Source organism: Rana temporaria, chromosome 4 (assembly GCF_905171775.1).
Source record: "Rana temporaria chromosome 4, aRanTem1.1, whole genome shotgun sequence".
In the NCBI taxonomy this organism is placed as follows: domain Eukaryota; kingdom Metazoa; phylum Chordata; class Amphibia; order Anura; family Ranidae; genus Rana; species Rana temporaria.
Genome location: NC_053492.1, coordinates 465,787,573 through 465,811,266, shown reverse-complemented (window position 1 = coordinate 465,811,266; position 23,694 = coordinate 465,787,573). Strand labels below are relative to the sequence as shown.

Genomic DNA, 23,694 nt, shown 5'->3' with positions numbered 1-23,694 from the left:
TGCAAAGGGTGGTCCATAGAAACAGACCCCGCCATCTTTATTGAGGGAAAACTTGCCCATACAACCGCGCGTGACTAGCGCGGCCAGGGATAAGAATACACAGCATCCACCATCGTTTTTATAGCGAGGATGGAGCTCCGTACTCTACGGGTAGGTAACAAAAATATGAATCAGTGTGATACTTGTATATGAAATCCTAAAACAAACAGGGGAACCAAGGGAAAATCTATATATCCGGCACAGGACAGAAATCCCCTTGACTCAGTGTGGCCATCTTGTGGATTATGTTAAAACCTCTTTTTATAAGAGGTAAAGTCATTCTTAATATTACAAGGCTAGGGGGAATTAAAGCCTCCAACCTAACAGAAGGATTTTTATACATGAGATTTATCCAGTATATCCAAAAAAAGGGTGCTAAATCCCTATGTGCTATTTATTAAAGTGCTAATCAATTAATTAATTATTTAATCTTATTAACTAAGTAATATAAGGCTTTATGTTATACTAAAAGCCAATAAAGGAAAAACAGATCACGGGGTCCATTATAGTACACACCATATGATTGGTGTGATCAATGGATCCCTAATGACCCAAAAATATAAATATAAATATAAATATAAATTATTCTTTTTCAGTGTATATTCTATTTAATTTTATTATATAGAAGTGAATAATTGTGCTCGGTGTGAAAAATGATCTTATAAATATATATTTTTTTAATCCACCTCCGGGTTTATCAAAAAACCCCAAGGGGTAAGGGCCAAAAAGGCCAAAAAAGGTGCTCAATATAATTAAATTCATTTTTATCTCTGCTCGCCTGTCACTTCAGTTAATCAGGTGACCGGTAACCAGACCCGGTGCACCTGACTGGCTGAGAGGCAGGTCAGTGTTAGGGAAGCGATTCCCTAACACAGCATTGTTTAAACAGGGAACCCACAGCGCCCACTGTTTAAGCATTTAAAACCTGATTAGAGCCCACAGGCTCTAATCATGAAGCCTATTAGAGCTGCTGGCTCTAATCAGACACTTCCAAAACACACCCACTGATGTTATTCAGATGGCCAGCGCTCAACAGGGGGCTGGACACCGGAATAGGTGGCGGCAGCAGCGACAATACATAGATTCATGCAATGCACAAATTTATCTATTGTTGAGTGACGGGTGCAGGAGAGAGGGGGCAGCGTTTCTGCGCCCACTATGGACACACCGCCACTGCTACCGGCGGCAGCAGCCAGGCCCAGATTTACTCCCGTTGCCGCCCCCCGCCAAAAAAAACCTGAAAGTCCCCTAACCCGTGCCCATCATTGCCGCCTCACCATCATTGCCGCCTCACCATAATTGCTGCCTTACTGTGCCCTCATTGCAGCCTTCTCACCATCATTTCTGCCTTGCTGTGCCCTCATTTCAGCCCCCCTCACCATCATTGCAGCCCACCTCACCATCATTGCAGCCTTACTGTGCCAAACAATGTAGCCTCACCAGTCAGTGTGTGCATTATGCAAATCGGGCATCTCCTGCTCCTGCTGTGTCACGGAGCTCACTGTGAAAAGTTTGGGCGTGCTGTGATAAAAGTCCCACCCTCCTTCTCGACCAGCTCATGTGATAGAACACTGCCTCTATCACACAAGCTGGTCTAGGAGGAGGGCGGGACTTTTATCACAGCGCGCCCAAACTTTTCACAATGAGCTCCGTGACACAGCAGTCTCCCTCTGTGTGTTACAACCGACGCCGCCCCTGCACCCACTGCCGCCCCGAGGCCTGGCCTCAGTGGCCTTGTCGGGAATCCGGCCCTGGCAGCAGCACAAGGTAAAGGAGGGCACTGTGATGAAAGGTAGAGTGAGGGACTCTTGACTTCTGAAGGTGGATGGGGGACTCTGGGCCTGTAGTTTTACAGATAAAACTAGCCCTTTGAGGGCAACCATAATGCTGACGTGGACCGCAATTAAAGTAAGTTTGACAACCCTGGCTTATTTCATGATAAATCGGGCAAAGCCTCTGGTAAGGTCCATAATTTGGAGGTAAAATCAGGGGTCAAGTCCTGGGGGAAAAAGTGTGGGAACTCCCACCCAAGATCCACTCCTCCACCAAAAAAAAAAAAAAAAATGATACCCTCATATGCATAATTACTAAACCGCATGTTTTTTAAGGCAAGTTCTTTCTAAATCCTGCGATAACTCGCAGCAGACCTCCGGGATGTCTCCTGGGAACAATGACAAAAGCTCCCAGGAGACATTGTGGCATCAAGGAAGTGACGGAATACCCGCACACTACCCGATGAATCCATACAAAGGAAGCGGCCAGTAACATAAAGGATTACTAAGGTTCGCCTGCCCCTGACAGTGACTCGAGCTGGGCATCGCCGCTTAGTGAAGGATTGGCTCGGGGCGGCTCGGCTGCTCTAGTCCTGCAAAGGGAACTGCGTTCCTGCTGTGAAAAAAGTGCAGGAACTCCGTTCCCACGCGTTCCCACAGGACTAGAGCCCTGGGTAAAATAATATGGAAACCGCCTTAAATAATCAGCATTGAGATTTTAAAAATAAATCCAAAGTGGAAAATGTAAAACTGCCAATAGAGACAAGGCTGGAGAACAAAAAAAGAAGACAAGAACCTGTTTAAATAATGCCTTTGTTTAGAGAAAAACTTTGCTAAGTCTCACATTTATTTACAGTAGGTCAACATTTCAAAGTCACACAAGCGGAATTCTGCGTCACCTGAAGGACAAGGACTTTAAAAACAGCAGCAAAACAAGAGCCGCTGGTGACGACTTTGGTTTGTTTATGCGGAGAGTTATGAATGCCTCCATGCTTTTTATTTAATAAAGGTCATAAGAAAAAAGAGAGATGTTTTCTATAGTCTTTATTACCATTGCACACCCATTATGAAATGACAAGGACAGCCTACGCATCATTTTATCATTTTGGGAATGCGTAAAATATATTTGTCAAGCTTATATTCTTGATACACGGTGATGGGCTTATAATCGTGGATTTATTGGTCAGTGCCTGGGGCAGAGATGTCAGGGAGGGGGTGGTCGTAGGAACATGGGATGGGTAAACTTGGTCAGCCCATTTCTGTAAAAAGAAAGAAGATATAATAAGGAAAAAAACTGAGAGACGCCTGGGCTTGGAGAAGCTGGACACAACGGCCCGGATTCACAAAGAGCGGGCGCACATTACGCCGCCGTAGCGCAAATAATATACGGTACGCCGACGCAGCGCAGAGAGGCAAGCACGGAATTCACAAAGCCAGTGCTCCCAAAACTGCGCTGGGTTTCTAAGGCGTAAGCCGGCGTAGGTGGAAGTGGGCGTGAGCCATGCAAATGAGCCGTGACCCCATGCAAATGATGGGCCGAGCGCCAAAAAGATACGTATAACGAACTGCGCATGCGCCGGGACGTGGACGCATCCCCGTGCGCATGCTTACAACCACTTTGGAACAACTGCCTAAGATACGCCGGATCACGCCCTGAACGTAATCTACGCCCAGTCACACACGTCCAACGTAAATTACGCCGGCTTGGGTTCCCTGGTGCAGCCCTTTGCATGGATGCTGCTGAGTTACACCTCCTTTATGGGGCATAACTTTACGCCGGACGTATAACTTACACGCACTGCGTCGGGTGCACGTACGTTCGTGAATCGGCGTATTTTCCTCATTTGCATATTTGAATGGCTGATCAATGTGAGCGTAAATATGCGCCCAGCGTAAATGTGTGCCCACCCTAAGCCCGCGTAGGCAAGTTACGTCGGCGGGATGAAGCCTGTTTTTAGGCGCATCTCAGTTTGTGGGTCCGGCGCACAGATACGTCGGAGCATATTTGCACTTACGTGGCGTATCTTGAGATACGTCGGCGCAAGTGCTTTGTGAATCCGGGCCTACGTTTCCAGAGCTCTCCAAGGCAAGCTGAGTTCCACAAACCCCCCACCCAAAGTGCCTCCTGTCACAGTGACCAATAATCATTGTTTCGTTTTTATTGACTGTAAAAGGGGACACATGGATGGCCACTGTGAGCCATAGTTAATTACTTTTTTATCCCCTTCCTTTTTGACCATAAAAAGATATCTGTGTATAGAGGGTTGCTCGCTCTTCAACCCCTCCATTCAAACATCTTGTTTTTTTTTTTCTCCGGGGCTTTTTTTCTCAGAGAAAAGGTACAGAAACTCACCCCTCTCCCTTAGGCCACACCTGTCTCTGCCCTCCCCTAAAACCACCTCTTGGACCGCTCCAGCCCAGTCCAGCAAAGAGATGGCCTGGATCCATTGGGGTTTCAATGCTTCTTCAGATTTCCCCCAGCTGGGAAATCCCCCACACTTCTGATGCCTCGTACACACGATCAGGTTTCCGGACAGGAAAACTGTGAGGGGAATCCCGGCCGTGTGTATGCTCCTCGCAGTTTTTCCGACGGGAAAACCGCCCAAAAACCGCCGGACAAAAAAAGACTTTTTCCTGGCGGTTTTTGGCAGTTTTCCTGTGGGAAAAACTGCGATGGAGCATACAAACGTCTGGGATTCCCAGCCTGTCAGGAAAACTGGCCGTGTGTAGGGGAAAGACTGAACTGAGCAGGTTCTCGGCTTTCCCCTCGGGATTTCCGAAGGGGAACTTTTCGGACATGTGTACGAGGCATGAGGCTACATGGCTGTGAAAAGGGCCCCAGCCAGTTCCACGGGGGCCAAGTCCAGCAACTGCCTCTTTTATATTCTACATCTCACTCAATCCGCACTTGCGCAGGTGAGCCCGGTTCCAGATCAGAATAGGCCAGGACCAAGAAGAGATTTTCAATGCTTTACTTCAGAAATGGTATGGCTGACAAGATCTCACATGTCCGGAAATGGCTGACAGTACCATGCCCAGAGAGGGCATACTTTATCCTGAATCTTCCACTGCTCCCAACTAGGGTTCCAATACCTCTTCAGGTATCCCCCAGCTTTGGAATACCTCACACTTCTAAAGCTACATAGTTGCAAATTGGGTCCCAACCAGTCCCATTGGGCCAACTCCAGCAACCACCTCTTTTCTGTTCTACGTCTCAGCCCAAACTAACTCCATCTCACTGTACACACGGGGGGCAGATCCACATACATCTGCGTGGGCGCAGCGTATGTGAGATACGCTACGCCGCTGTAACTTGCTTTGCTATTCTTTGAATCCTGAAAGAATTTGCGCTGTAAGTTACGGCGGCGTAGTGTATCTCTCGCGGCGTAAGGGTGCGGAATTCAAATGCGGCGAGTAGGGGGCGTGTTTCATTTAAATGAAGCGCGTCCCCGCGCCGAACAAACTGAGCATGCCCCGTCCGTCAAAACTCCCATGGTGCATTGCTCCAAATGACGTCGCAAGGTGGTCATTGTTTTCGGCGTGAACGTAAATGGCATCCAGCCCCATTTACGGACGACTTACGCAAACTACGTAAAATTTTAAAAATTATACGCGGGAACGGCGGCCATACTTAACATTGAGTACGCCACCAGATAGCAGCTTTAACTATACGGCGGAAAAAGCCGAACGGAAACAACGTAAAAGAATGCGACGGCCGCTCGTACGTTCGTGGATCGTCAGAAATAGCTAATTTGCATACTCAGCGCGGAATACGACGGAAAAGCCACCCAGCGGCCACCGGAAAATTGCATATTAGATCCGACGGCGTACTAAGGCGTACGCCTGTCGGATCTAACACAGATGCCGTCGTATCTTGTTTGGTGGATACCAAAACAAAGATACGACGCGCAAAATTTGAAATTACGCGGCGTATCAACAGATACGCCGGCGTAATTTCTTTGAGGATCTGCCCCACAATGTATAAGCTACCAGAGGGTGCCACCTAGTGTTCAAAACTGGGAATTGAGCTAACACCCCCTTAAAAACATGTCAGGTCCTATCTACGACACTTTTTGATTTGAGCTCCTTTGATTCTTTTAGTTCTAGATGTTTATGCTGTCACGTGTTTCAAAACTTCACCTCAAATTCTTCTACTGGGCAATTGAACAATTATAAAAAAGAATCAAGAACCATTAGTACTAAAATATCTTTTAATTAAAAATGTCTCTTAGGTTAGTGAATGATGACTGCAAATTTGCACGGGAGCCGTGTGCGTCTTTTGGTCCATTTCAGGTTCGAATTTGGGCTGAAATCGGACCTGAAACGGTGACCCAGGAAGCACAGGACCCCTGCTGGGAGCCGCATTGGCATCCAGTGTGAACTGAGCCCAAAGGATAGGAGGGTTTAGTTTCACTTTAAGGCCCCGTACACACGAGAGGATCTATCCGCTGGAATTGATCTGCGGATCAGTTCCAGCGGATAGATCCGCTGCTGTATACAACCCAGCGGATCTGTTTCCGCGGATTTTTATCCCCTGGGATGGATTTCAAGCGGATAAAAATTTAAAGACATGCTTTCAAATCTATCCGCTTGAATCCATCCCAACGGATTGATCCGCTGGTCTGTACAGACTCACCGGATCAATCCGTCTGAATGGATCCCCCGCATGCGTCGTAATGATTCGACGCATGCGTGGAATTCCTTATATGACCGCGGCGCGCACGTCGCCGCGTCATCATCGCGGCGACGGCGCGACACGTCATCGCGATGGGATTTCGGCACGGATTTCGATCCAAATCCATCGGATCCAAATCCGCGGAAATCCTCGAGAGGATTTATCCGCGGATAAATCCTCTCGTGTGTACTAGGCCTAAAAGAGCTGTAGACCCTCGTGTGCAGTTACCAAATGGAGATAACTAAATTACACCCAGATCCAATGTTACATCGAGTAGCAACATACCTACACTATTGTCCTGTATATTATAGTACTATAAATATTGTATATGATAGTAATATCTATCTATCTATCTATCTATCTATCTATTATAGTAATATATCCAAACTGAATCACTGACGTTGGTGTCATTAGTGTGGATGAGAATTAACATGGCTGGACTTGAGTATTAATATAATGTGGATGAATATTAATGTAATCACTGTATATATGGAAAATGCTATGCATGCGTTGTCCTGTATGTTGTGGCTTATGTTTTACTCTCTGATTCATCATACATAAATTACCTCTAATATACTCCTGAAGTAGCAGCAATTATAGCACGTATTGTAGCTGTGAAATAAGTAAAGTTGCCCCCCATTCCACTGAGAAGATCTCCGGGATCCAGAGCACCATCGCCAGCCTTCTCTCTCCGCTGGACACCGCCTGGCGAATGAGCGGCTGGAGCTTTGACATTTCTTATATTTGTGAGGCGGGGCCACCGTCAAGTGACCCCGTCCCCCTCTGACGCACCCTCTGCTACGTCACTGGGGAAATCCAGGCTTCCCCCTTGCGTCAGAGGGGGCGGGGTCACGTGACGGTGGCCCCGCCTCACAAATATAAGAAATGTCAAAGCTCCAGGCGCGTCATTCACTGGGCTGTGTCCGGCGGAGATAGGAGGCCGGGGATGCTGCGCTTTGAAGATCTTCTCATCACTGGACAGGAGAGGAGATCACCCATCGCTGTATACAGACAACGTTGAAGCAGGGAGCCGGACCAAGTGGATTACCACTGCTGGATTTTTTTTCTTTTCTTTTTTTATTAATAAAGGACTTTTTTCTACGGTGTGTGTGTGTGTGTGTGTTTTTTACAACTATTTACACTTCCTACGTGAAATGGTAGGGGTACAATGTACCCCATTACCAATTCACATAGGGGGGGACCAGGATCTCGGGGTCCCCTTTGTTAAAGGGGTCTTCCAGATTCTGATAAGCCCCCCGCCCGCAGACCCCCACAACCACCGGGCAAGGGTTGTGGGGATGAGGCCCTTGTCCCCATCAACATGGGGACATCCTCCCCATGTTGAGGGCATGTGGCCTGGTACGGTTCAGGAGAGGGGGGGGCCACACTCTGTCCCCCCCCTCTTTTCTGCGGCCGGCCAGGTTAACATGCTCGGTTTAAGGGGTCTGGTGTGGATTTTTAGGGGAACTCCACGCCATTTAAAAAAAAAATTGGGGTGGAGTTCCCCTTAAAATCCACCCCAGACCTGAAGGGTCTGGAATGGATATTTGGGGGGAACCCCACGTAATTTTTTTTTATGGTTTCAATTTTTTTTTAATTAATGAAAAAGAAAAAATCAGAGTACAAAATACAACTATGGTACCAAAGTACCACACAATAGCACATAGTCAAAACATGTCAATACATTCTCTGAAAATAAGCAACTTTTATATCTTATACCAAAGAAAAGCAAAGAGAAACATCACTATCTAGAATATTACCCGCTACTAGCTAATACTAAGAAAAAAAGAAGAAAGGAAGAAAAGGAGAGAGAAAAAGGGAAAAAAAAAAAAAGAGAGAGGGGGGGCCAAAGACACCGTAGAGAACAAACCATCTGACGTCTCTACATACCAAGAAAAAGTGAAAGAGGAAATGGTCAAGGCCATAACAGCAATCTCAATCTCATCCCGTATCGCGTTGTGCAAATTGATCAGAATTCCTGAACGCCACCCAGGGTAGCCACGTCTGATTGAATTTTACTGTCGATTCCCTGGCAATTGCTACAGTTTCCTCCAATTGGTAGATGTTCTCTATGGAGCTAAACCATTCCGGGATACAAGGAATATCCTTCGATTTCCAATGCCTGGGAATCAAGACTTTCGCTGCGTTCAGTAGATGTCTAGTCAGTGAATTTTTGTAATGTTGCATGGAGCAGTCTGCGATGTGAAGTAAGCAACATGCAGGCGTAAAAGAGATTGTAGTATCTGTAATGGCTTTGATCAATTCACACACCTTGTCCCAGAAAGATCTCAAACAGGGACACTCCCACCAAATATGAACAATGGTGCCCGAGTCTTGCTCGCATCTCCAGCAAGAGTCCGATGTCAGCGGGTACCATTTTTTTATTTTGTCCGGGGTAGCATACCATTGAGTTAAAAGCTTATATGACGTCTCCTGCAATCTCGTGCCAATCGCACACTTATGTGCAAAAATGCAGGCACGTTTCCATTGCTTATCAGTAAAGCTTGTTTTGAGCGCCTTTTCCCATTGTACTCGTAATCTGGAAGCCATCCCCTCCCTGTCTAATTGGAGCCAAGAGTACATAAGAGAAGTAGATCTCGGAACCGGAGCTCCAGCCAGGCAAGTTTGTTCAAAGGGAGTTATCGGTCTAGAATTGTTTTTTAATCTGGGAAACCTGTGTGTAGTTATGCAGCTGGCGGTAAGTCCAAAATGAAAAAGAGCTCTGAGGGTTTATATCTCTGTTTAGGGAATCAAAGGATTTTAAGGTGTTAGCCTCAACACAATGTATCATTAAAAGGGGCATCGATTGCTCCGTGGGTGCAAAAAAATGCAGGTCCATCCCGGTCATTTTTTTTAAAATTGATGGCGGGGTTCCCCTTAATATCCATACCAGACCTGAAGGGCCTGGTAATTGAATTTGGGGGGACCCCCACGCTTTTTTTCTTTTTATTTACTGGAATTTGGTTAATGGGTGCACTGCGGTCAGTTGGTTGTCTCCGAGCCAGTATGTCGGCTAGAGGCCTATTATCATATATAAAAGGTACTGTACTGCATTTACTAAACAGATGGTATGTGAAGTGCATGCAAAGACCACCGCGAAGATCAGATGTTTTTTATGGTTATGTTCATTTAAATTTATTGGTTAAAGCAGAGGTTCACCCTAAAAACATGTATTTTACATTCTATTCAGCATAATTCCAACATTTACACTATGCGTTTTTTTTTTTTTTCTGTACATACCGTCTTATTGTTATTTTCCACCTGGCTTCCGGGTTCTCACTCCCATGGGACACTGAGTCTGAGTCCAGGAGCAGATTGCCTTTTTTCCTTGGAGGGCGAGAACCCATTCAAGGGTTACATCGGACGGGACACGCACAGCTGTTGGGAACTGCTGGGAGCGGAGCAACACACAGCCCCAGGGATCTCTTGTCACCCCAGAGAGGGTCATCTGCAGGCTTTCACGACCTCGTCTAATAGGGGGTCCAGCTATTCCGGTAAGGGCATATACTCACTCTCCTTCCTGGTGCAGCCGTGAGGAGCAGCTACTTTCAATCAATTTGGTGGTGGATTTTCCTATTTTTCTTTCATCTTCACGTTTGATGCTATCAACATTCTTTAGAACTGGACTTATATTTGTTTATCAATTAACCTTTGGACTTGGTTCATTTATTTATTTATTGTCTCACATCCCCTGTTTTGGGTCTTGGTTTCAATTAATTTTTATTTATTCAACATTCATTTACTAATTCTGCACAATTTTTCAAGCACCATAATTTGACTTGGCATCAGCCTCTTGCAGTCTACTGTAGTGCGACAGACCCAACCAGTACAGGGCCTTTTGGAGAGGACTAGGGGCTTGCTTCCTACATCATCCTCTAATGATGGACAACAACCTGATGAGAGCGAGGCTTAAATTAATTAACTGAAAAAAAAAGACAATAAAAGTTCCCTTCTGGAGTGGATAGAAAGGTGTAATATTAAGCTTGTACAGGTTAATGGTCAGAGGGAATATGGTGGCCCTCCTGCAGACTGGGTTGGAGAGGCTCCTTCACTTGGGACAGAAATATTTATCAACAATAGAATATTCCTAAAGAGATCAGTTTATTCCACTGTATCAGACTGTTGGAACATTGTTTGTCTTCTGATGACATGTCTAGTGGACAGAACAAACAATTTGGGTCTCTCCCATTGTGTGTCTTCTAGGTGTGAATTTCCATTGATAATTGAGTTGAGTCACCTATTGTTTCTGTCTGTTGGCTAACTCTTGGAGGTTCCTATGATGGGATTATCCTTGCGATAACTTTAGCTTGTTTTCTAACCATTGTGTGATGTTTTGGGTAAATATTTAGTTTTATTGTTCATGTGGTGACTGACGTACTTTTGAAGTGTATAAAAACCTGTATTTCTGGTTCAATAAAGAGTCATTCCTTTGGATTTTACCTCAATCTCTTGTCTGTGTACAATGCTTGGGGTAACATGGCTGGTATTAGCTCTCAGTCTGCTGGAAGGGTTTGGGGGAGCAGGAGGCACTGTTTGGTGGAATTCTGGATTTTAGCTGTTTGCCTGGAGTTTAGTTTAGGATGTAGATATAAAACATAAAAACATACACAGGCATTTTTGTGTTAATAATTTTATTTGTCCTTTGGATCTGTGATGAAAGCACAAAGTTACAGCTGGAAGAAACACCATGCCACAAAATTGCATAGAATTTTTACCCCAAATTTAAAATCATTTGTGAACTATATACTGATTGGAAATGAGCAACCGAATGACATAGGTACCTTTAATTCCTATGCCTCTGACATACAAATCACAAAGTCTAATAAACCACTTACAATATTAATACCATGTTCACTATAACATTCCTTTTGCAAATTTTAGACAATGTTCTTTTAGTGTGTGTGATTTTTCATGAACATAAAAAAACAAAAAACTGGAGTATGATAAATTCAAAATGGCCGGCATTTGCGTAGAGACTTTTTTTTCGTTGTGTATCAACTTGGAAAATCCAAGTGGTTCTCAGTAGTATACAGATATCCAAAGTATACAATCAAGAATATTCATTGTATATGTTCTATTTTACAAGACAGAAAATTCACTATGAACTATTTCACATGTTCAACACGTAACAAGGCAAACACGGAAAAAGGCAAAAGACCAGTACATGAGAAAAACCCTTCTTTCATTTTTATTTATTTTTTTATATTTTTTTAACTAGTTCAAGTAAAATTAAAGTGCGCCTGTTGCCTATAAGCAATAGAGACAGATATTTTGGACCTCATGTTTGAAAGTGTCTAGAAGCAACTTTCTGTTGTGTATCTAGCAACCAAATGGATCTCAACTCCTTCTCATAATCAGGTCGGTTGTAAGGAAATTGAGAGTATTCAGGGTGGTCACAAGGTAACAGAAGAGGTCAAATGTCCATCTGGTTTAATAATCTCGTAAGGAAACAAGGGGAATATTTTGTTTAACTTTTAATTTTTTTAAATTTGCGCTCAGGTGTCTACTGTAGATGACAGTGTTGCTCGGGCTGCTCATTCAGTTGAGGATGGTGGGTCCTTTATGGAGGAACCTGCAGCTAGCACACACATATTACACTATACGATGAAACGTTTGTGGAAAATTTGACCATTACATCCAGTATATGAGCAAAATGATGGAGTTTAGATATTTCCATGGAAGGATACAGTTAATGTTACAGTATACAAGGACATCTTAGTCTTTTAGTCTAAGGTGATACACCTCAAGGTTGGGAGTGTGCTCTGTAATGTGTCTAGGTGATTTGCTGTCTGTGGTGGCCTTTTTTGCCCGTCCTCAAGGTTTCCAACACCTCAACCTCCCCATATGCCCATAGATTTGGAATTGGATGTCCCACAAGGACATATAGGTGTGATGGTATTCAGGAGTCCACAAACATTCGGCCATATGGTGTGTCTCACTGGTTACGAGTACTCTTGACCTCCTCAGACAGCAAATCACCTAGACACATTACAGAGCACACTCCAAAACCTTGTGGTGCCACACCTCAAGGTTTAGGAGTGTGCTCTGTAATGTGTCTAGGTGATTTGCTGTCTGTGGTGGCCTTTTTTACCCTTCCTCAAGGTTTCCAACACCTCAACCTCCCCATATGCCTATAGTTTTGGAATAGGATGTCCCACAAGGACATATAGGTGTGAAGGTATTCAGGGGTCCACAAACGTTTGGCCATATAGTGTGTCTCACTGGTTACGAGTGCTTTTGACCTCCACCTGCCATAACTGAGCCATCAAACAAAATTAGCTTCTGCTAGTCCTTGGTCTACATTTCCCTGGAAACCATCAACTTAATTGCATCCATCCCAGGTTACAAAGGGGAGAATCTGGTTGCTACTAACAATACAGATATGTCCTCCTTTAGAAAACTTTCATACCAGAGGCCCTTTGTGTCTTAAACTACATTGTTCAGTTCACTAGAAACTAATGACATCTGTGAGGAAAAATATGAAGTACTGACACCACCGAGGCATCACAAAGTGCCATTGGCTTCAATGGCAAGTCCCCAATGTAATGAGAGGAGATCATTTCATTGATATTGGTTCAAACAACACTAGGCCTCAGGAAGATGACTGAGTAAAGAACGACACAACAGTCCATGTTATCATAGCCTTCAACCAAATTGTTCTTCTCATTATTCCATACTGTAGTATGAGAAGGAAACAGAGAATTTGGTTAGCTCGGGCAACACACTCGGCCAACTCTCTCCTCAAGAACTTTATTAAATGAGGTTCAATATAATTTCCTCCACTGTAGGTGACAGGGTCTCCTTATGTTCCTTACTGATCATCGTTTAACGGTTATAGCCAAAACAATGCAAGATATGTAACACATTACATTACAGTTGCGAAAAAAGTGTCACTTCATAGATACAGTATAAAAAATTTATATATACAGTAAACGACGAGAACATCCGCTTTTCAAAATTAGTACAGTCAATATACATGTCTCTTCTAAACTGATACTTTATTTAGAAATAAAAGGTTGGTCTGTGTCAGAGTTAGTAGAACGACTATTTACAAAAAATGTTTTTGTCATTGGGATTTGAAGGTGAATTGTTAAGTTCCTCAAAAAAGACTTTTCTACGATATTTTATCTTATAGTATCACTATGTTACAAATTGTTGTAAAACTTTCTGGCAGTGAATACGTCAGTAGAGTAACACAGCTTAAACAAATTCAATAACACAGAGGTAACATTATTGTACATCATCAAGGTGACAAATGTATTTGTTATGGAGAAAAAATTGAGAATTAGGCCACACCTTCTTTTCCACCTTCCACCTAAGCACGCCCAGCAAATAGAAATGACAAGAGCCTGGTAGGCAAATGATAAACCATATAGAGCCAGATAATAGAAAATGGCCACCACAATGGTACACCTTTGTTTGGCTACCACAATGGTACACCACTATTGAGCCACCACATTCAGACAACTCTGTTTGGCCACCACAATGGTACACCTATTGTTTGGCCACCACAATGGTACACCTCGATGGTACACCTGCAACGGGCCACCACAATGGTACACCTCTTGTTTGGCCACCACTATGGTTCCATCTCTGTTGGGCCACCACAATGGTACACCTCATTTGGGCCACTACAATGGTACACCACTATTGGACCACCACAATCGTACAATACTGTTGGGCGACCACAATGGCACACCACTGGTGAGCCACCATAATGGTACACCACTGTTGGACCACCACAATGGTACACCTCAGTTGGGCTACCACAATGGTACACCACTGTTGGACCACCACAATGGAGGATGGCAATCAATATAATTCCCAGGGATCCGCTTTAACATCTTTAAAGCTGAGCTCCTAACAGATACTCATTAAAAACAATTAAATTAATTTTTAAATACAACTAGTGATGGAATTTGACTTTATTTTACTATCTTGTAGACCACTGTACAGTAGAACTTGAGATTAGGGGAGGGTGGGGCAGCATTGGGAACCAATCAGATGTGCAAATATACAAACACGGAATATGCTTACAGGAGGAGATTGCACTCTGCTGAGCTAGTGTTCTGCACCACAAATCTCTTCCTTACGAAGATCCTTTATTGTGTCATCAGTGTAATAGACGCTTCTATAGTGTGCCTTGCCCAAAAATCACCCCACTGATGCGTTTCACTGAAACGGATTGATCAGAAGGAAACACAGCATTGTTATCGGAGAACATTTGTGATCTACAGACACTCACACACTGCAGCCAGAACTAAGGTTGTTTAGTCAAGATTCTTTCTAATAAAGCCTACAGCCAACAATTAACGAGCAAGTACTACTTCATACATTGCAGCCAGACAAAGAACATGACTCCCAATATCTCCTGAGCTAAGAAACCGTTAACAGCTCATTCGAATATTGTGAAGTCTGACATAGTGGCTGCCATTATGTTGGGTGGCGTGGATAAGATGGATAACTAACCAAATATCTCTTCCTTCTGAAGATGCTTTATTGGGTCATCAGTGACAAAGCTGCTTCCATAGTGTCTCCTTGCCAAATAATCACCTTTCCTTGACGCATTTTACTGAATAGGCTTGGTCCCAAGAAAACAAAGCACTGTCACAGAATTTGTGACCTACAGACACTCGCACACACTTCCTTTTAAAGATCCTTTATTGGGTCATCAATGGCAAAGCTGCTTCCATAATGTCCCCTTGCCCAAGAATCACCTTTCCTTGATGCGTTCCACTAAAACGACTTGGTCAAAAGGAAACCAAGTATTGTCGTTAGGGTTGTCCCGATACCACTTTTTTAGGACCGAGTACGAGTACCAATACTTTTTTTCAAGTAGTCGCCGATACCGAATACCGATACTTTTTTTAAATGTGTCCCCAAATGCAGCCATGTCCCCCACATATGCAGCCATGTCCCCCACATATGCAGCCATGTCCCTCTAGCCATGTCCCTCACATATGCAGCCATGTCCCTCACATATGCAGCCATGTCCCTCTAGCCATGTCCCTCACATATGCAGCCATGTCCCTCTAGCCATGTCCCTCACATATGCAGCCATGTCCCTCTAGCCATGTCCCTCACATATGCAGCAATGTCCCTCTAGCCATGTCCCTCACATATGCAGCAATGTCCCTCTAGCCATGTCCCTCACATATGCAGCCATGTCCCTCTAGCCATGTCCCTCACATATGCAGCCATGTCCCTCTAGCCATGTCCCTCTAGCCATGTCCCTCACATATGCAGCCATGTCCCTCTAGCCATGTCCCTCACATATGCAGCCATGTCCCTCCAGCCATTTCCCCCATACCTTTGCCGCCGAAAGCCGCCGCCGCCGCATGGAGAAAATCACAGCATTCATTTGAATAGCTGTTTTGCCCGCGCGTATAGACACTCCCCCTTGCTCGGAATTGGACAGATCACGATCACCCATCCAATCCCAAGCAAGGGGGAGTGTCTATACGCGCGGGAACACTACAGCTATTCAAATGAAAGCTGTGATGCGGCGGCTTTCGATGCGGCGGCTTTCGATGCGGCGGCGCGATGCGGCGGCAGCGGCGGGGGGGAAAGTATTCTATTTAGGTATCGGGGGTATTTGCGCGAGTACGAGTACTCCCGCAAATACTCGGTATCGGTCCCGATACCGATACTGGTATTGGTATCTGGACAACCCTAATTGTCGTAGAAGAACATTTGTGATCTACAGACACTCACACACTGCATGCAGAGCTATGGTTGTTAAGTCAATATTCTCTCCAAAAAAGCCTACAGTCAACAATTAAGAAGCAATTACTACTTTATACATTGTAGCCACACGAAGAACGTGACTCCCGATATCTCCTGAGCTACGAAACCAGTAATAGCTTGTTAGAATATTGTGCAGCCTGACATAATGGCTGCCATTATGTTGGGTTGAGTGGATAAGATGGGCATTGTGGATAGATAGATAGATAAGCGTCCCACACCAAATATCGCATCCTTCTGAAGATCCTTTATTGGGTCATCAGTGGCATAGCTGCTTCCATAGTGTCCCCTTGCCCAAGAATCACTTTTCGATGATGTATTTCACCAAAACGGCTTGATCAAAAGGAAACAAAGCACCGTCACAGAAGAACATTTGTGACCTACAGACACTCGCACACACTTCATCTGAAGATCCTTTATTGGGTCATCAGTGGCATAGCTGCTTCCATAGTATCCATATGCCCAAGAATCACCTTTCCTTGATGCATTTCACCAAAACGGGTTGATCAAAAGGAAACAAAGCACCATCACAGAAGAACATTTGTGATCTACAGACACTCACACATACTTCCTTCTGAAGATCCTTTATTGGGTCATCAGTGGCAAAGCTGCTTCCATAGTGTCCACTTGCCCAAGAATCACCTTTCCTTGATGCATTATACCAAAACAGGTTGATCAAAAAGAAACAAAGCACCATCACAGAAGAACATTTGTGACCTACAGACACTCACACACACTTCCTTCTGAAGATCCTTTATTGTGTCATCAGTGGCATAGCTTCTTCCATAGTGTCTCCTTGCCCAAGAATCACCTTTCCACGATGCATTTCACCAAAACGGCTTGATCAAAAGGAAACAAAGCACCATCACAGAAGAACATTTGTGATCTACAGACACTCACACACACTTCCTTCTGAAGATCCTTTATTGGGTCATCAGTGGCAAAGCTGCTTCCATAGTGTCCACTTGCCCAAGAATCACCTTTCCTTGATGCATTTCACCAAAACAAAGCACCATCACAGAAGAACATTTGTGACCTACAGACACTCACACACACTTCCTTCTGAATATCCTTTATTGGGTCATCAGTGGCAAAGCTGCTTCCATAGTGTCCACTTGCCCAAGAATCACCTTTCCTTGATGCATTTCACCAAAACAAAGCACCATCACAGAAGAACATTTGTGACCTACAGACACTCACACACACTTCCTTCTGAAGATCCTTTATTGGGTCATCAGTGGCAAAGCTGCTTCCATAGTGTCCACTTGCCCAAGAATCACCTTTCCTTGATGCATTTCACCAAAACGGCTTGATCAAAAGGAAACAAAGCACCATCACAGAAGAACATTTGTGACCTACAGACACTCACACACACTTCCTTCTGAAGATCCTTTATTGGGTCATCAGTGGCAAAGCTGCTTCCATAGTGTCCACTTGCCCAAGAATCACCTTTCCTTGATGCATTTCACCAAAACGGCTTGATCAAAAGGAAACAAAGCACCATCACAGAAGAACATTTGTGACCTACAGACACTCACACACACTTCCTTCTGAAGATCCTTTATTGGGTCATCAGTGGCAAAGCTGCTTCCATAGTGTCCACTTGCCCAAGAATCACCTTTCCTTGATGCATTTCACCAAAACGGGTTGATCAAAAAGAAATAAAGCACCATCACAGAAGAACATTTGTGACCTACAGACACTCACACACACTTCCTTCTGAAGATCCTTTATTGCGTCATCAGTGGCAAAGCTGCTTCCATAGTGTCCCCTTGCCCAAGAAACACCTTTTCTTGATGCGTTCCACTAAAACGACTTGGTCACAAGGAAACCCAGCATTGTCATAGAAGAACAGTTGTGATCTACAGGCACTCACACACTGCATGCAGAACTATGGTCGTTGAGTCAATATTTTCTTAAAGAGAGCCAACAGTCAACAATTACAGAGCAAGTACTACTTCATATATTGTAGCCACATGAAGAACATGACTCCCAATATCTCTTGAGCTATGAAACGATTAACAGCTCATTAGAATATTGTGCTGTCTGAAATACTGGCCGCTGTTATGTTGGGCAGGGTGGCCCGGAGTTTACAACTTGATCTGTCACTGTTGATATTCTCTTCAAAAAAGCCTACAGTCAACAATTAACGAGCAACTACTACTTCACACATTACAGCCACACAAAGAACTTGACTCCAGATATCTCCTGAGCTATGAAACCGAAACAGCTCATTAGAATATTGAGCAGTCTGAATGGCTGCCGTTATGTTGGGTGGTGTGGCCTAGAGTTCACAATTTGATCTGTCCCTATTGTAAATTCTACAAACATGGAACCATGTCACCTATAAAACGGAACAATTTGATCACTTCACGGAAGCTGCAACATCGTACAGCTTAATCTCCGTGTTTTTTTTTTTTATAGCACAATGTTTTTTTTTATAATTTTTTTTATTGTTTCCATAAAAGTTTCCATAAACTATAATACTTTAATATTTTTGATCCTGCAAAATATATTTATATATTTATATATATATCTATATATTTTTTTTTTATTAATTTATATCCAAAGACTACTTCAACGTTACAATACAACACTAATACCGCAAAAAAAAAAAACTGTTACACCTATTTTTATTTTACTAATTTGCAGAATCTAACCAAGAAGTTAGTCTTCTTTGTTCCGACATGCACAATTGGCTCCCTTTTTCTTCTCCTGAGGGTTCAGTTCCCCATAAATAAAACCCACATGCTCAACACCTCTGAGGTATAACTGTGGGCACACGCATAAACTGATAAATACTTCCTGCGATGGCCTCCGAAGCTTTGACCACGGTCAAGACGTAACTGTCATTACTTATATAACAAGTACATAATATATATATATAAAAAAAAAAAACGGGCAAGCCACCAGTGCTTGCAAATCAAAAAGGTTTCATCTTTCAGTGCAAACGTAAAAGCAAATATTTAGCTATTCAGGTGCAGTTAAAAAAAGGACGGTCGGGCTTACTTAATAAGGCAATGCAACGTGCAGTAAGCCACAGCAGCCAATTTACAGTTCATGGAGTCAGTAAAAACAAGCTCCTGATTGGCCGCCAGGTAAATTGGGCTTTGAACAATAGAAATGCGCAGGACACTGCTTTAGTGAGTAAGCCCAAAAAAATATCTGTCAATCACGGTGTAGCTCCAAACCAACATAAATGCCGGTCTGTAGTCTTCTGAACGTCTTCTGAACGTAGACATCAATAAAAAGCTCCTTAGAACACACCATACTGATCTGTTTTGCCTATTTGGTAATGTGTGTTTGGCTGGAAGCTACTTTCAGTTGTGCAACACCAACAAAGAAGCAATACAGAACTGAATGCATGTTAATTCCTACATAGAAACTCTTCCAAGACATAGAATAGTGTTAAATAGTTAAAAAAAAAAAAATGACTGCTGAGTGCAATACAAATCTTCTTCTGGAAGGGTGCATTCAAAAGAGCACTTAAGCTTCCGGCACCGACCACTAGGGGCAGCGTTCACAGCGCACACAATAAGTAACAGGCGATGTGTAAGCGCCCCCTACCAGCACATTAAGGTATTGTCACGTTGCAGTCAACATTAGAGTGATGTGTCAAATGATTTTTCTGGAGTTCCAGGCTCTCCTTCCTCCTCGTGATCCAGGCTTTTATGGTTTCCAGAAATGGGAGACTTGCCGCTGTCAGGCGTTAAGAGTGCAGAGCTATGTTCACCGTCCTCACTGAATTTTCCCTTCATAGCTTCCTGGACAAACTCCTGGATTTCCATGGGAAGTCGTTTAAATTTGTCTTGATATTCTTGATCAAGTTCAACCTGCAACTGGAACACAGGCAAAGGATATAAGTACAATGTTTGCGGCCTTGCTGCTGTTCGATTTGCATTTTTTTAGACTATCAGTATATAGTTAAGCAAAAAATAAAGTTATTATTATTGGTTTTTTTTTTCCCCAAAATGTTATTTGCAAAGAAAAGGAAGTTTACAATGTTCTTAAACAAAGTGCTTAACCTCCCTGGCGGTATGATTATTTCAGATTTTAGGTGCTGAAAGAGGTACCATTATTTGCAAGGAAATTTGGCGTTTTAATCTGTAGGCCTGTAGGGCCAGATTCACATAGAATTACGTTACGCTGCGGCGGCGTAACTTATCCCATTTACGTTACACCGCCGCAAGTTTACAGCGTAAGTGCCTGATTCACAAAGCACTTACCTGTAAACTTGCGGCGGCGTATCGTAAATCCGCTTGGCGCAAGCCCGCCTAATTCAAATGGGGCGGGCACCATTTAAATTAGGCGCTTTCCCGCGCTGAACGTACTGCGCATGCTCCGTCCGTAAAATTACCCGACGTGCATTGCGCTAAATTACGGCGCCCCGACGTGTTTGTGAATGGCGACGTGCGTAACGTACTTACGCCAAAAAAATTTTTTTTTAATTCGACGCGGGAACAACGGCCATACTTTAACATGGCTGGTGTAAAGTTAAGCCATGAAAAAGATTGCTTAACTTTGCGACGGGAAAAAACGACGTAACGCACGCGAGTAGCTTCGTGGATCGCCGTAAAAGCTAATTTGCATACCCGACGCTGGAAAACGACGTGAACTCCACCCAGCGGAGGCCGAAGTATTGCAGCCTAAGATACGAAGGCTTACGAAGCCATAAGCCTGTCGGATCTTAGCCAAATGCCGTCGTATCTTGTTTGTGAATCACAAATTAAGATACGACGCGGCAAATTTGAAAATACGCCGGAGTATCAGTAGATACTCCAGCGTATTTCTTCTGTGAATCTGGCCTGTAATTCTTAGGAATAACTCACTTAAATCTGTCCAAACAAGATTCTAATAGGCATCCCGGGTATGACATTTTTTTAAAAACAAAATGATAAATTATAGTATAATAAATAATTATAAATAATTATAACAAATAATAATATAATTATAATAAAAATTATTCAATAATGTAATCAACTCAAAATCACTGACATTTGCTCAGTTGCAGAATTGTCGCTGTCATTACTTTTTTTTTTTTATGATGAATTTCCCCTCAAATCGCTATCGCACAATTCTGTGATTAAAATTTATTATCGCTGTTTTCTAGCTGATCTAAAACCATTTTTGACATAAAGGGACACTTTTGGTTGCTATGGACAATCTCCAGTTTGCAGTCAGAAAGAACAGTTTTTATTATATAAAATGACATGTAGGTCACTGGGCAGACCATTTTTTTACATACAGTACTGTAATCTATAAGATTACAGTATAGTGTATGTAATGTGTTTGTTTATCTTTTTGAATTTGGCGCCGTTCTCCACCCCTGTGCGTCGTAACGTCGCAGGGAACAGAGATCGGTGGCACACAGAGGCACTGTGTGAATCGAGAGAGCACCCGCTCGCTCACACAGTGCGGTGGCATCGCTGGATCCAGGGACAAGGTAAGTAAACCATGCCTGTTTTTTTTATTTTTTTATCTCACAATGTAGAGTATACGATTTCCTATCATCTGTGCCCAGTCTTGACACACAGCGTTAATCCAGCTCTGAACAACGCTCTTTTATTGTTCAGTAAAATACAACGGACTTACAGAGAAAAACCTTAGTCCGTTCCGCCCCCTTGCTGTGAGTGACAGGTTATTTACATATATTGTGCACTAGCCTGGAGACAGGCATTATTTTTTAATTCCCACCCCCACTCCATTTCTGAAGTCATGTGGTTACTTTTCTGGATTTTGACTGGATGTTAGTGATCATAGCAGAATTTAGTGTAAGGAATACACAGGAAAAAATGCATGTTGACAAGGGGTGTATAGAGGAAGACGGGGAGTCTACTGACATCACGACTCCACCCACAGAGTTCCAGAAAACAGATCTACCCACAGAATCTGCAGTTTTTGAGTTCTTTTAACAGACAGAGGGGAAACATTTGACAGGCACGTCAAAAAAAAGCCAACTTGCTTTAAATTTTAACCGATGGATTGCTAACCGATAGGTCAAAACCGATCGTTAGTACGCACAACCATCGGTTAAAAATCCACGCATGCTCAGAGTCAAGTCGACGCATGCTTGGAAGTATTGAACTTTCGTTTTTTTCAGCACGTCGTTGTGTATTACGTCACCGCGTTCTGACACGATCGTTATTTTAACTGATGGTGTGTAGGCACGACGGACCATCAGTCAGCTTCATCGGTTAACCTATGACAACGGTCCGTCGGTCCGTTCTCATCGGATGGACTGTTCGTGTGTATGCGGCATAAGGAAATATTATCCAATACACTAAATGATAAAACAGTTTTGTACAGAATAGCAGGCATCATTAATTGCAATGTGTTTGAAGTCTAAATTGATTCAAAGTGAATCTTTAGAAAATAAATAAGGTTTGGTTATGATAAGTTTGCTAAATTTTAATGTTTACTATAACAACAATTCTTCTGTCTGGTGCTAATATAGGTTTGAGTGTATTGCATGGATCGAGTTGGAGATCCACAGGTTAGTATGGTGACAACCAACTCTGAGCGTGATTCTTCGTCTGTATGCCATATGGCTATAATTGGTAGAGTATCGGAATTTTATGGAATGGAGGAACTCGACAAGGCAAGTTTTTCCATTCCCGTCGAGGAAATAGAAGACATGCTCTCTTTTTGGCTCGACGTGATCCTCAACAGTTTCCTCGTCGAAAAATGTACACACAACCGGTTTCCTCGGCAACAAAAAAAAAAACAGCAAGTTTCTTGCTGGTTTTTGCCGAGATTCTCGGGCGTGTGTACGAGGCTTAAAAGGGTGGTTCCCCCTAAAACAAATTTCTAACAATACATTCGTAAGACTGCTTACACTGCGGGTAGGCTGGCTTTTGTTTTGTTTTTTTAGTACATACCTCGATATCGCCGTTTCGTCCCTTGGCGGTGGGCGTTCCTAGTTGATTGACGTTCCTCCGACGGGCACATACGTGACATCACGACTTTCCGAAAGAAGCTGAACGTCGCTGCGCAGGCGCCGTATAGAGCCGACTCTATACGGTGCCTGCGCAATGACGTTCGGCTTCTGTCGGAAAGTCGTGACGCGCAGTATGCGCCCGTCGGAGGAACGTCAATCAACTAGGAACGCCCACCGCCAAGGGACGAAACGCCGATATCGAGGTATGTACTAAAAAAACAAAACAAAAGCCAGCCTACCCGCAGTGTAACGGGTCTTACGAATGTATTGTTAGAAATGTGTTTTAGGGGGAACCACCGCTTTAAGACTTGTCCTATGATGACCACCAGAATAAAACTTTATATTATAGAAATAACTAACTAAGCATCACTTCTATGAGCCACACGTCATAGATATTCCTCGATCTTGATTCGTTCAGTAGCACAATCTTCAGCTTGCTCCATTCAGAGGTAATATAAGGCTTTCCATGTCTGCTCTATATTTAGTATAATTAAGGGTCCATAAAAGGTAGCGAGCGGAATGCTATA

The 23,694-nt window shown here is 43.5% G+C and overlaps 1 protein-coding gene and 2 long non-coding RNA genes across 3 annotated transcripts in view; all 3 read right to left on the bottom strand.

Annotated features, from left to right (window-relative positions):
- Window positions 1-11,100: 11,100 nt before the first annotated feature.
- Window positions 11,101-15,259, bottom strand: LOC120938044. Its single transcript, XR_005748778.1, has 3 exons — window positions 14,049-15,259; window positions 12,511-14,008; window positions 11,101-12,228 (listed from the first exon to the last, which is right to left on the bottom strand). It is a non-coding gene; the product is annotated as an uncharacterized LOC120938044 (long non-coding RNA).
- A 1,226-nt stretch (window positions 15,260-16,485) lies between these two features.
- Window positions 16,486-18,131, bottom strand: LOC120938045. The gene is made up of 2 exons (XR_005748779.1): window positions 17,849-18,131; window positions 16,486-17,360 (listed from the first exon to the last, which is right to left on the bottom strand). It is a non-coding gene; the product is annotated as an uncharacterized LOC120938045 (long non-coding RNA).
- Window positions 18,132-18,138: 7 nt separating this feature from the next.
- Window positions 18,139-23,694, bottom strand: part of PLCB1 (phospholipase C beta 1) — an 825,411-nt gene continuing 819,855 nt past the window's right edge. Inside the window, exon 32 of the mRNA XM_040351701.1 lies at window positions 18,139-20,063. Within this exon, the coding sequence (XP_040207635.1) occupies window positions 19,833-20,063 (231 nt within the window). The 3' untranslated portion in view covers window positions 18,139-19,832. The remainder of the gene's footprint in view (window positions 20,064-23,694) is intronic.